The following is a 15,074-nucleotide window of genomic DNA, read 5'->3' on the forward strand; positions in this document are numbered from 1 at the left end:
AATTCCTCAGCAGCAAGCTGCACAACTGACAAAAGGTCTCTCTTCCAGAGACCTGCAGAATGCAGACCTGAACAGTGGTTCAGGCAGCCGCGCGGATCCTCACTGTACCCCCCCCCCCTCTAGGGTCGGATTCCAGACGAGCCTCTAACCTGATATTTGCAAAAGACTCTAACTGAAGACTCATAAGGGTCAGGACAGCCCGACAAGGCCCAATTCCAGAGTCAGCCCGCCCGAAACCGACCTCACCGGAAGGAGAAGCCACCGAAACATGCCCATCAGCCCCGCAAGTCTCAGTGTAACACCCATCAGGACTGTGAATGCCAGAGAAGAAGCCATTGACACCCACCGAGCCATGCCCACCACCTTCCAAGGACCATACAAAAATACCAAACCTGCCACAATACCCATTCGAAGTGTCTCTTTCCACAAAGCACCCACTGCTGATCTCATCCAAGGTACCAGGAAATATTTCTCCCAGGATCTCCCAGAACACTTTGAAGCTCCGCAGAGATCCCAGGAGGGCAGAACAATCACCAGGCTCACATGGAGAACTATCAAGAACCCCTATGGAACCAATGACAATTCCGGATTCAGAATTACCGGGACAAGCATCAAGAACAGGGCCTTCAGGGACCACCTCTGGGCATGCAGGCAGGCAGGCAACATCAGAACAGATTTCCACCGAGGAAGCATCTGAGCAGGCTGGCAACCGAGACACACTTGGGCTTTCTGGGTCACAGAACACATCGGGGTACACTAGCCCAAGGGGAACCTCAGGACACGTCGAGGAACTGCCAACCTCAGAGTCTGTCACGACAAGACCAAAACCAGAACCGGGCAGAGAATCATAACGAGCAGTGGTCACAAGCACTGGACTTTCAAAAGAAGGCTTGGACTCAAACCTAGAAATCTCTGTGACAATAATATCATCATTGACTACATATGAGTGAAGCTCCACCAGAGCTGCAAAGGTAGTCAGCACAACAGCAATGCCTACTGAAGTGGGCAACACTTCAGAAGGACCTGGGGGGCAGAAGACATCTCCTACAAGTTCTGCACCCTTTGGGAGGAACTCGGAGGTCTCCAGGACATCAGACAATACCTCAGGAACATCATTTTTCAAGTTTTCTGAGAAGGATTCTGAACTATCCATGTTACAGGGCAAAACTGGAACTTTATTTTGTGGACAGGGCAGATGTCCCAGGGAAGGTTCCACCATAAACTGAGACTGAATTTCGTCATCATGAGCGGAATGTACAGGAATATTTACTGGGACACACACTGACTCCCTAACTTTAATCTCACTGCACCCAGAATTCTGCGTAGCAGTCAAACTAGCTTGCAACTCCAGAACTGCAGAAAAACAGGTGTGTATAGTAGCAATACCTAGACGAGCCTCTACGGACACTGCAGGAGACTCTAAACAAGGCCATATTAACTCATCCAGAGTACAGGGTGCAGAATCAGCATTTTCCTCAGAACAAGAAAGGGAATCACAAATGTCAGTGTGATTGGACATCATATTGTTATTCATGGTACAGGGAAGGCTCAGAGAAACCTTCTCTGGACCCAGCAAAGATGCTTCAGAGTCAGATTCACAAAACCAAAGTGCTGTCTCACTCTTAGACTCGGCTAACGATGTGAAATCCGAGGAGACAGAACGCAAAATTTGCGAATCCAAGATCGCTTTAGGTTGTGAAACTGACGCTTTCATAGCGCAAACCCCCGCGATCTGCGGGGCAGACTGTAAGGTGTTCAGGACAGAAACACTGGAGCAACTGTCACCAGGCAACGGGCCCTTACAGGTGTGAACAGGGTGAGACAAAGACGCATTTGCAGTAGAAATAGCGACAACATCAGGAAAAACTTTATTAGACATATTAATTTTACTTTTGATGCTGCATAATTTAGGAATTTTCCCTATAGCAGGATCACAGATGGAAGATCTTAACCACTTCACCACTGAGGGGTTTTACCCCCTGACCACCAGAGCAATTTTCACCTTTCAGCGCGCCTTCCATTCATTAGTCTATAACTTTATTATTACTTATCCCAATGAAATGAACTATATCTTGTTTTTTTCGCCACCAATTAGGCTTTCTTTAGGTGGGACATTATGCCAAGATTTATTAAATTCTAAATGTGTTTTAATCGGGAAATAGGAAAAAATGTGGGAAAAAATTATTATTTTTCAGTTTTCGGCCATTATAGTTTTTAAATAAAGCATGCTACTGTAATTAAAACCCATGAAATGTATTAACCCATTTGTCCCGGTTATAAAACCATTTAAATTATGTCCCTATCACAATGTTTGGCGACAATATTTTATTTGGAAATAAAGGTGCATTTTTTTCAATTTTGCGTCCATCCCTAATTACAAGCCCGCAGTTTATAAAGTAACAGTGTTATACCCTCTTGACATAAATATTTAAAAAGTTCAGTCCCTAAGGTAACTATTTATGTTTTTTTCTTTATTGTATTTTTTTTTTTTTAATTACAAAAAAAAAAAAAAATTGGGGAGTGTGGGAGGTAATGAGTTAATTTATTGTGTAAATGTAATGTTTATATATGTAAAATGCTTTTAGGGTGTAGTTTACTATTTGGCCACAAGATGGCCACAGAGTGTTTGTTTACATGCGACCTGTAAGCGTCCGGAAGGACGCTTACAGGAAGCAGTAGGAGGCTGGCCAAATCACAATGATCTCGCTGTTTCTGAAAGAAGTAGCAGATCATTGCGGGGGCTTAGATCAACAAACGGGAATGGATTTTCCCGTTCATTGATCTCCGGGCGAGCGGGCGGCGGCGTGCACGAGCGGCGGGTGTGCGCGCACGAGCGGCGGGAGCGCGGACAGTGGCGGTAGCGCGGAAGGTACGGATTTCTCCGTCCCTGGTTTTTTAGGAGGGAAAAAAGGGGCGGAGAAATCCGTACCACCGGGGGTAAAGTGGTTAAAGATCTGTCTCTAAATGACAAGGGATCCCACACATCCTTGAGAAAACTGGCACATTCATGCTGATCACAATTTGCAGGAACATCAGAGAAACAGGCATCAGATCGCAAAGATTCAAACTGCACGCAGTCAGGAGAGAATCCTCCAGGATTCTCACAGGAATCAACCACAGTGGCACACCCACTCATTTCAGATCGCACAATGTCACGACTCACATGCTTTACCCCAGAAAGGCAGGAACAATCATCCGACAACGATGTCTCTTTATTGGAATTAATTGATTGATGTGTGCGCAACTCATCCAAAATTGTCTGCCACACATACAACACTGGATCCACAAAACACCTGTCACACTCATCAGAATCTATCAAAGTGTACACGGAATTGAGACAATCATTCAAGACATCTTCGCTTTTTGCGATGTAAAAATCGCAAAAGGCTTTCCAATCAAAATCAAATTCCTCCATCAAAGCCCCAATGTCCCATGAGGCAAATGGAGGTTCAAACAGGCCAGTATCCAGATAATCTCCATATGGGTGCAGTTCAGGAACAAGAACAGATTTTTTAACTGCTTTAATATAGTGTGCGATCTTACCTATAATAGGATCCACATAAGCTTTGGATTGGGGCAAAAAACCCGGAGACTGAGCAACATCATTATCATACTGAATGGTTTTGCACATTTCAGACTTAAATAACCTCTTTATTTGTGGTTGCTATGGGAAACAAAGCTTTTGGCTGACAAGCCGAATCAGCAGATTGGCCTGCAAGCACCAATTCATTAACATATGGTAATGACACAGAAATGTTGCATAACCTAATCTGATCAGCATCATGCACTGCAGGAAAAAAAACTCATAGAAATAACCTGGCTTGCAAGTTCCAAGCTTACGAGAAAATACATGAGACAGAAATCTGCGAGGGTTATGTCTCCGATTTTTGTGTCTGGCATACTCATCAGCCCACACGAACAGATCCCCTTGGAAAAGATTGTAAGCAATCTGAGCACTCCAAGTGGAAATATTGGTGGCCTGAAATTCAGGATTTGCCAAGAATCTGAAACATTCTGATATAAACTCATCTCTGGTTTCAAAGTCCAGTATCTTAAACCTCTTAAAGACACAGGAGCCATATTTGACCAAATCGTACAAATCGGAAATTCCCTCTACACTGGGAATTTAGGTTTGGCTGGTCATACTGTAACGATTGTGGAATTCTCTCCGTGATCAGCGCACAAGACGTGCGCTGACACTGCAGAAATCCTCCACAAGCGTGTAATTTGAGGGAACCCAGCAAAAGGTGCAATGCACCTGTAGAGGGAAATTCCTGTCGACAGGTGGAGCTGTGGAGTGCAGAGGAACAGCTCCTCTGCCCTGCCACAGATGCCAGACAGGAATTGTACGAAGGGAAGAAACGGAGGGCAAGATAGCCCTGAAAGAGAGAGATCAAAGCGACAGAGGGTATGTGTGTCCACCAAACTAGTCGCCCCCTGCGACGATGAACACACAACCATGAAGACAAAGTGAGAAGGCAATCGCCAGAGATGGCGATTGCTAACAGCGACACAAGACCGAATAAGCACAGATGAGGAATGTATGTATGTCCACCAATCTAGCCGCCAACCTGCGACGGTGGACACACAACAGAAGAAACCAAGTGAGAACGCAATCGCAAGAGAAGCGATTGCGGAAGAGAATGAGCACAGGGACAGATTGTATGTGTGTGTACCAAGCCAGTCGCCAACCCGCGACGGTGCATACACAACAGCAGATATGAAATAGGAACGCAATCGCAAGATAGGCGATTGCCAGAGGCGACACAAGGCTACAGCAAGGCAGAGAACAAGAGTAGCAGAGGCACAGCAAATAATACAATGAGAAGATAAGGAAAATAACAAACGCTAACTAAACGCGAACACCACACTCATTCGCAACAGTGCACGCGTTTATGCGCGGTCCCCGCGTGCTAAGCACAACAGAGACAAGCATGCCTAACTAACCACCGACAGACAAACATGAAACAGAGGCAAGGAAAGCTTGCTTAACGGTTACCTCACCGAGCCTCCAGCAAGCGTTCGTAGCAGACAAGACAGATACACGAAAACGGGAACAAGTGAGAGATAGGATCCACAGCACTAGCGCAAGAGGCGAGTGCGATCCAAGTATAGGAAGAGAGATGGAGATCAGACGGGTCCACAGCACTAGCGCTAGGCGAGTGCGATCCAGGCAAGACAGATAGAGGAGATGGCTGGTAGCAACCGCTGCTCCAGCTATACTCCAAGAAGCAAGATCAGAACGACTTCCTGTCGACCACCGCTGGGACAGAACAATCGCAACAGACAAACAAAACAGATATGCAATCCTAACTGCACTAGGGAATCTGCCTAGTGCAGTTCCAGGAATTACTCTAAACTAATCTTCAACCAATGAGCAAGGCTGACACTCCAGGGGAGTTACACAGGACTAACCCTTATGACCAGCAAAGGACTCTGGGAAACATAGCTCTTTATAGAGCAAGCCTACAAAGGATGTGGCTAGGCAATCTGCATGACAAACGTATGCAAATTCCTCAGCAGCAAGCTGCACAACTGATAAAAGGTCTCTCTTCCAGAGACCTGCAGAATGCAGACCTGAACAGTGGTCAAAAGGCTGCCTGCCTGCGCAGGCAGCCGCGCGGATCCTCACAATAATTTGCACCAGACATCTTTCATCGGTAATTAAGGATGTAAGGGCAGAAGGGGTAGTGTTAGGTATAAGGATAGGAAGGTAAGTGACAAAAGTAGTGGCAGTGAGGGTAGTGTAGACATAGTGACAGTAAATAGTGGTAGTTGGAGGGATAGTTTTAGGTGTAGTGGTAGTAGGAGGGATATTGTTAGGTATAGCAATAGTAGGAGGGATAGTGTTAGGTGTATTGGTAATAGGAGGGATAGTGTTAGGTGTAGCAGGAGTAGGATGGATTTTCAGATCTGCGGATGATTGCTTTAACTGCTGATGAATGTCAGTTAAATCATGTGTTTATGATGATCTGCAGATCTCATAGACTATCATTGCAATTTGCAGGAATGGATTATTGGCAGGAACAGATCTTTTGCAGATACTGTTCTTTCGTTTCTGTACAGCATCAGTGTGTTCAGCATCTTGCAAAGAATTTTTTCTGATGTGGAGTTCAGCTCCATAGAAAAGACTGTGTAGATGTAGAGTATGGCTCTCATACTACATGAAGGGTGGTAAGATTGGTCTGTGATCTTTCATTTTCCAAAGACTATGGTGTGATGTGTGTATGAGCCTTTACTCTGAGTGTCTGTATGGTTCACCTAATTGACACTCAAAGCCAGAACACATATAGGTTTAATGATAGAGTTGGCTATTTAAAACAAGCATTTTTATACTCAAAACAACTACCCAACTAGCTTGTCATAATTCTTACTGAACACATATTTTCAAATACATTTACTCCAGATCATAAGCTTAACATGCCAGAGACATTCTAGAATGAAAATGTAATTTCATTGAATCCAAAGGGCCTCAATGAACATTCTTAGTATGTTGTGCAATCTGCATGTTTGGTCACTTTGCCTTCACGTTAGGTGGTAGCTTTAACTTATTGTGACCCCTTAGAATAATAGTCCATTGTTTATTATTTTAACACTTTTTTAAATTAATGTATTAATTGCTGTTTCATTTGAGTTTTATATATTTGTTTCTAGTTACCAAGAAGGCTTTGCCTAATAAACCCAACATTATTATTAGTTTTGTCTTACAAGATGTCGACAATGGAATTTTTCAATTTAAGTATTGGTCAGTACTAGTCGGTCTCAGAGCCGGATTAAGGCTAAATGGGGCCCTAAGCAAAGTAACTGATTTGGGCCCCCCCATCATGTCGTAATAGAATCAGAAGATGCAGCTGCACAGCAATATGTCGCACACACCGGGCAGCCGAGCTACTGGTTGCTATGGGCAACAGCACGCTTTCCTCTGTGGGTGCACAATGCAGGGAATAGCAGCGGCAAAATGCAGAGTGAGAGATGAATGGCTGGGACATTTGCACTCAGGGGCTGGGGCACCCCTGTGAAGAGGGCGCCAGATATCACAGCAGCAGCACTTTCCCCCTGCATCTCCAGCCTGGCAATAGCAGAAAGCTCTGGACACCGCCAAACCGGAAGCCCAGACAGAATTACATAACCACTCCCACCACCGAACAACCAATTTCCTCCCAAACTAGACAGCCACCATGCAGCCTCCATCCCAGTGAATACGATAGTCCAGCAGAGAAGGCAGCCGCAGTGGGGGAGAATGAAAACACCAGATGAATCACATTCACCTATTGCGATCCAAGCAATAGAGGTCCCGTCATCCGGAGCCCATCTGTCTCCTCTAGAGTGCTGCCGCTCTGTTACTACTACTATTACTACTTCCTACTTCATGTCTGATCTGAGAATCAGGAAGTTCAGAGCGAGCGGCTGCACTGTAGAAGAGACAGATGGGTTTCAGATGACGGGATCTCTATTGCTTGGATCATGGATAGGTGAGTGAGCGTTTGCCATCTGCTGCTATCATTCTTGCTGCAGCTGTGGTTCTCTGTGGGAAGGGAGGGTGGAGTGGGCAGCGGCAGAGCGCACAGTAGCAGGAGGGGGACCTAGGAGGAGAGCCTGGCTCTGAAGACAATCAGCAGGGCACGGCATCATTTGACAAGACAAGACAAATAACATTTATATCGCGCTTTTCTCCTGGTGGACTCAAAGCGCCAGAGCTGCAGCCACTAGGACGCACCCTATAGGCAGTAGCAGTGTTAGAGAAACTTGCCTACGGTCTCCTACTGAATAGGTGCTGGCTTACTGAACATGCAGAGCTGAGATTCGAACCCTGGTCTCATGTGTCAGCGGCAGAGCCCTTAAAGGGACTCCAAGCAGTGCCTGTGGATATGCCTTTAAGCATACCCACAACTAATTCATTACATCCTCACACCTACCAGCATGATGTTTGTAATTATATCCCCCTGGGTTCCTTATATTTCATTGCATTGTGCTGAATCGAGCTGCCAACTTTGGAGAAAAGTCGTCCTGTGGCCGTGATTTCAATCGTGAAAATATCAAAAACTAAAAGGCATAGAGCAGCTGTTTATATATCATTGGAAAGAGGAGAAAAAGAGCTTTAAAATGATATGCATCTTTCCATAGTTACTGCACTGCTCAGAGTCCCTTTAACCATTATACCATCCAGCCACCGCTGACTTTGGAGAAAAGTCGTCCTGTGGCCGCGATTTCGATCGCGAAAATATCGAAAACTAAAAGGCATAGAGCAGCTGTTTATATATCATTGGAAAGAGGAGAAAGAGAGCTTTAAAATGATATGAATCTTTCCATAGTTACTGCACTGCTCAGAGTCCCTTTAACCATTATACCATCCAGCCACCTCTGACTTTGGAGAAAAGTCGTCCTGTGGCCGCGATATCGATCGCGAAAATATCGAAAACTAAAAGGCATAGAGCAGCTGTTTATATATCATTGGAAAGAGGAGAAAGAGAGCTTTAAAATGATATGAATCTTTCCATAGCTACTGCACTGCTCAGAGTCCCTTTAACCATTATACCATCCAGCCACCGCTGACTTTGGAGAAAAGTCGTCCTGTGGCCGCGATTTCAATCGCGAAAATATCAAAAACTAAAAGGCATAGAGCAGCTGTTTAGATATCATTGGAAAGAGGAGAAAGAGAGCTTTAAAATGATATGCATCTTTCCATAGTTACTGCACTGCTCAGAGTCCCTTTAACCATTACACCATCCAGCCACCGCTGACAGGATGGCAAGGGCTGGTTTATGTGCTAATGGGGCCCCTTTGACTCTGAATGGGGCCCCAAGCAACTGCTTTTGTTGCCTGGTCAGTAATCCGGCCCTGGTCGGTCTGTCACAAAGTATCTTTCACTAAGAGGATCTGTCACAGGAAAATGTATCATTAGTGTATCTGTCACTAATGCTGGGAATAAACGGTGCGGTTTGTACCGCTCGATTATGCTGCCCGATCGATTCCCCGCTCTTATCTTCTGCTTGTTTCTCTTATCTTTTTCCATTGTCCCCCATGCGGTATCGAGCGCGGAATCGATCGGGCAGGTGATCGGACATGTCGGAAATTATCAAGCCATCTACTGGCTCAATCGAGCGGTACCGTGTATTCCCAGCATACAAGTTTTTTCACAGGGCACTTTATCACCACTGTAAGAGCTATCACAGTCTTTTGTGCCCATTCTGGTATTTGAGCCTAGAACTCTTTATTTGCAAAGACAAGAGTTCTAGCCAATTATCCTTTATGTTGCTTAAGAGCTCTGTGAATAAATCATGACAAGTAAAGATTTTCATGTCTATGAAAACTCATAGAAAAGCATTGGATACAGTTTGATTAGCTGGTAGATTTGGAAAGCTTTGATTTGCTGTGATTACTTTGCCCTTTAGCACGTGAACATTTACACATTGGGCTTAATTTACAAATACATCTCCACTGATCCTAGACGATCTCTACTGGCCTGGGTATATTATAAGTGATCAAGCAAACCTGGACACAAGATGCATCCTTTGATTAAATCACATTGGAATGTAATGGGAGTTACTGAAAGAATAGTAAAATTAACATAAAGAAGAATGTGTGTGTTTGAGCATGTGTGTGCATATGTGTGTGTGTGACTAAGGCCTCTTGCACACGGCAAGTGATTCCGATTCAGATTCCGCTTTTTAATCAGTTTTTACATCTGATTCAGATTCCGCTTTGCAGTGTGCAGGGAGCAAACTGCAAATCGGAATCTGAATCGGATGTAAAAACTGATTAAAAAGCAGAATCTGAATCAGAATCACTTGCAGTGTGCAAGAGGCCTGAGGGAGTGTATGAGTGTGTTTATGTCTGGCTCACAAACTTGATATGTGAAAGACAAGCCTTGAATACAATATGCTCTTTCTCATTATGCTGATGAATGTAAAGATGTGTCAGCGGCACACCTGGTAGGAAATCACTGTTTATGTAAAGTGACTGTAAAAAACATATATAGTCAGCCTTCTTAGTGTTGGCATGCTTCACTGTCATAAAACACTAAACCGCATAATAACATGTATAATGATGGAGATCCAGATTATTTTAGTATCCACGTTTAGTTAACCTAGTTACGTGAAAGAAACGCCATCAAAAAAGGGAAACATCTGTGTTAGAATGGTAGACTCTGATGGAAGTATACATCTACAGGTTCCAGGGCAGTGGATCAGTAAAAGTTCAGAAAATGCCAGCTTTATTAGTGCACCAAATCAAATCTATGACTGGTTCCATTACAGGCACTAGCATTGTGCACATATGGGACTAACATTTTCTGCTCTACAGAGTACATCAAACAAGTCATGTCACTCATTGTCTCTCAGAGGAGATCACCTTCTAAACCTTAAAGGGGTTCTCTGTAGGTTAAAAAGTAAAACAAGCTGACACTTACCTGGGGCTTCTATCAGCCCCCTGCAGCGGTAATGTCCCGTGCCGTCCTCTCTCGATGCGCCGTTCCCCGCCGCCGGCACCAGGCACAATTCGTCTGACGACAGACAAATAATACGCGCTCCCGTTTGCGTCATCTGGAGCAGGCGCAGGCGCAGTAAAGAGTTTTCTTGTACTGCTCCTGCGCAGTAAGCTCTGATGACGCGCGCGGAAGCGAGAGCTCAGCCGCACAGCCGCAATGTAATCACGTGATTACACGGGGACCGGCGGCGGGGAACGGCGCATCAGGAGAGGACGGCGCGGGACATTGCTGCTGCAGGGGGCTGATAGAAGCCCCAGGTAAGTGTCAGCTCATTTTACTTTTTAACCTACACAGAACTCCTTTAACAGAGCATAAAGCCAGTTGTCGGGGGAGTGAGGGATTAACACACTAACATGTTTTTGAGAAGTGGGAGGAAGGTCATGCAAACAAAAGGAGAACGTATCAGCTCCAGCCATATTGTGTTCTAGCTGAGGTTGGAGCCAGAGTCTCTAGTGCTCCCGCAGAGGTGCTAGCACCTTAGCCACCATGCCTTCTCACAGAGGACCTTATTCAATTCAATTTGGCTTCTAAGTTTTCTTCTAGGTAATCTTTACACACTCAATAAAATGCCTTTTAAGACCCAATCAAGCAAGAATATAACCAGAATGATTTTGGCAGTACTTTTCACCTGCAATTGCGGTACGTTTTCTATTGCAGATTGCTGAAAATGTTTAATGAGAAGATTAAAAATTATCTCCTGGGAGAAAACTTAGGAGAAAAAGTGAATTATATAGGGGCCAGAGAGCCTTGGTTTACCACATCTAGAAAAACTGCAGGTCAGGTGCACTGAAGGCGGCAACGACGGTCTTTCAGACTCTCCCGCTGGGCGGACGTTCAGCCGACAGTAGTGTGTGTGTACGCGCTGTCAACGGACTTATAATGCTGTTTCTGAACGATCCGCTCAGCAGACGCACTACACGCACTACTGTCGGCTGAACGTCCGACCAGCGGGAGGGTCCGGCGGACCCGTCTTTGCAGGTGGTATTGCATGTGTATGCAATTTTCAGATGGATGATAAGAATGGCAGCCTCAATATAACTATAATCTATGATCTATGATCAGTATAAGCTGTGCACACCAGAAAATACAGATTTTCATCGTACCTCTGAGAATCGTTGTATGTCTTGAGTTAATGTCCCCACTCGTTGCCATTTGAAGTGTTTAAGGAATTTCACGATGGCTGGATTTACTGCATTGTCTGAAGGAACTGTCCGGAAAAAGTAAGGATATTTTTTCTTATCTGCTAAAACTGGAGTTGTTGCAGCAAAGGACAACTGAAAAAAAGTAAAAGAGAAATACATCATGTTGTATTATATTATACTTATTTTTTTGTAAATTAATAAATGTTTCTGTATGTGACCTAGCTAACAAATATCCGCAAATCAAACCTGGTTTTACAGTTATCTCCTACTGTAGACTGGTAGGATTTAAAGTGACACAGAAGCAAAAAAAACCAACAAAAAACTTATGATATAATGAATTGTATGTGTAGTACAAATAATTAATGGAACATTAGTAGCAAAGAAAACACTCTGATTTTTTAAATTTTCCTTTATACAGCTTTTTTTTTATAACATTGCATCATTCTCTAATATTTGCAGTTTACAAAAAACACTCTGCATTTTAAACTATGAAACAGTGCAGAGCTAATGATCCTTTCAACTTCCCTGCAGTGAAATCTTATCTGAAGCTGTCTTTCATTGTTTCTTTGATGTATAAGTGCTTTAGAAAAAATACTAAATTAGTCAGAGAGCTCAGAGAAGTTCTTTTGCATAGATACTTAACTCCGCCTGTACTGGAAACAATATGAGGCTCATATCTGTGCTACTAATGTTCTATTTCCTAGCTGTACTACATATCCAATTCATTATATCATAATGCTGGGTACACACGATACATTTTTCCGCTCAATTTTCCACCCGATCGTTTTTTCCGCACGATTCTGCACTCGATTCTGCGCTTGATTCTCTTATCCTCCGCTTGTTTTTCTTATCTTTTTCCATTGACTTCTATGAGAAATCGAGCACAGAATCGATCGGAAGGAATATCGGACATGACGGTAATTATCTATCGAATCCATCGAGCGTAAAAACGTATCGTGTGTACCCAGCATAAGTTAATTTTCACTTCAGATTCCCATTAAGAAACAAGTATGCCCTCCCCACATTATGTGACACCGGGGGCAGGGTGCAGAGAAGACACGCAGAAGACTTACAGTGTACTAGTGACCTTAGCCTGTTTAAAAATGGGCTAGGTCTGTCACTAATCCGCCGTGCGCGCACATGCCACCAGCCGCATGCCCGGCGCACAGCATGCCGCATGCCATGTGCACGCCGCGCGCACACATGACCGCCCCTTCTGGCCCCGTCCTCCTCTGGCTCTCAGCAGTGTCTCTGCATCTTGTCCCAGCATATACGCAGTGCAAAAAAGCACTGACGCAGGGACCCTTGCAAATTATTATATAGGATAGTATATCACAATATTAAATAATAGAAAGAAAGGTAACCCTGGCCTGTCTACTTCAGAATATAGATTTGTTTATTGACTTTTTATTGAATTCCATTAGTGCTGCTTGCAAATTTTTGCCAGTCATTTTCGCATCAAAAATGCTATTTTTGATTTTGAGAAAATATTTGTGAAAATACATTGTATTTTTGCAATATGGTCAAAGGAAATACATTTTTCTTTCTGATATAAAACATTGTGAAAAAAATTGCGAAAAATTTGAAAATAATTTATTTTAGCGCTAAAATTCACACAAAAAAAAAAAAAAAAAAAATGAAAAAACATATTACAAAATTATTTTCGATGGCATTTTTGCTCGAAAGTTGAATTTTACATTATTTTCACAAAAAATGAATGCAGAAAGAATATCGGCATTTTCGCTCATCACTGGAATCCATGCATGTTAGTTACTTGTTGTTGTCAGCATGTAAAATTAGAAGATCAGAATGGAAGGAATGTTCAATTCTTTAAGAGTCTTTCATATTGGAAACACACAGCATCACAGATAATGTGGCAGTCTTCTGTATAATGTGTTGCAATGCCATGGGTTACTTCTTCAATTGATGCACTACTATGGTAATGATGCATGAGAACGTGCTGCTCATTATTGTATTGCATTGGTATAAATAAGCACCAGTTTGATGAATGGATAGCAAACTGTCTCTACATCTTGGCTTTGTGTGCAATGTAGTGATATACAGGCCAGCCTGTTCAGTGGGAATGGGCCCTTAGAGAAAAGTCTATTAGCTTAGAAAATGATTATGAAACTCCTGCAGTCAACGTGAAAAATGCTGTTGTATACCCCTGGGACCAATAGACTGTATGTGTTTAAATATTCAGTAGGTATTTTCTTTTTATGAAAGTCATCTTTTAATTACACATTTTACACTACCAATGGAATCAGTGAATGCTGAAGCTCCCAAGAAGTTGTTGTGACTGTTAATAACCACGTGGATAACATTTTACATTTAACAATATGATGAACCCATATTTATGTACATGTCAAATGGCAGATAGAAAGAAAAATCCCTGTTACGGATGTATTCAGCTTAAGCTATTTATACATTGTTTAATATGCTGAAATGTATGTGCACAGATGCTACTATATTTTCAAGCAACATTCTAGGTTTCCGTTTTCATATAAAAAGTAAATGCTAGTTTAGTTAGAGAAAAAAACCACTGACGGTGTGAGAAGATGATAGAAAATAAGATCATTTTATTTTGTCCTAAATCTTGCATATGAAATTCACGCAGATATATCCATTCAATTTCTGATTCAATTTCAAATAGCAATTTAGTTAAATACATTTGAGAAATATTTCTAATACATCTTACGTTAGTCTGATGTGGATATCAATGTAAAGGATAATTATATAACATATTCAGCAAGCAGATATGAGTCACTATTTTTACATTTACTTATATACGCTACGCTACGTTACGCTATAACAGGCTGTTAAACAGGAAAAGTCGGCTGGCTGCTTTGGAGGACAACAGGACTGTATTCTTGAAGATTAGGACTACTTCAAGGCATTGAGTGGTGAATCCACCATTAACAGCTTTTATATAATATCCGGCTGTGGCATTCCAACATGTACTCACAATACAGATGACTTTGAAATATATGAAGTGCCAACCAGCCCCGTTTCTAGGAGCGGGTGTCGCAGGTGTCCGCCCGGGGATCAATGAAGGAGCGCACAGCGGGCATATTGGGACTCAGCCACAACCTGACTCCTCCCTCCCTCACCTTGGGCCCCACTTTGTGTTCCCCCCTTCATTGTAGAAACGTATGTGCCACCGGGTTGCTCTGTTTCCAGCACCACTCACTACTTCTGCTAATCAGGAAGTAGTGAACTGTAATGTTGCACCAAAGTTCAGCTACAGTGTAGCCAAATTCTCTTGAACTACTGCTCCCAGCATGTCCGCCACTCCTACATGTAGCAGAACTCTGCTGCTGCTATTTTTTTTGGGTGCCTGAATTATGGTATGATACATTTGATGGACCTAACAGAGCTGTACATAGTTAATCCTTAGCAGGGCCGTGCAGAGGGTCCGTAACTGGGGGGTGCTCAAATTTAAAAAA

General features: G+C 43.2%; 1 protein-coding gene across 2 annotated transcripts in view; it reads right to left on the reverse strand.

Annotated features, from left to right (window-relative positions):
• The window catches only part of GABBR2 (gamma-aminobutyric acid type B receptor subunit 2), an 842,117-nt gene that overhangs the window by 484,342 nt on the left and 342,701 nt on the right, over positions 1 to 15,074 (reverse strand). For both annotated transcript variants that reach the window (XM_068236712.1, XM_068236713.1), the window contains exon 3: positions 11,590 to 11,760. In XM_068236712.1, the coding sequence (XP_068092813.1) occupies positions 11,590 to 11,760 (171 nt within the window). The remainder of the gene's footprint in view (positions 1 to 11,589; positions 11,761 to 15,074) is intronic.

Source organism: Hyperolius riggenbachi, chromosome 5 (assembly GCF_040937935.1).
Source record: "Hyperolius riggenbachi isolate aHypRig1 chromosome 5, aHypRig1.pri, whole genome shotgun sequence".
In the NCBI taxonomy this organism is placed as follows: domain Eukaryota; kingdom Metazoa; phylum Chordata; class Amphibia; order Anura; family Hyperoliidae; genus Hyperolius; species Hyperolius riggenbachi.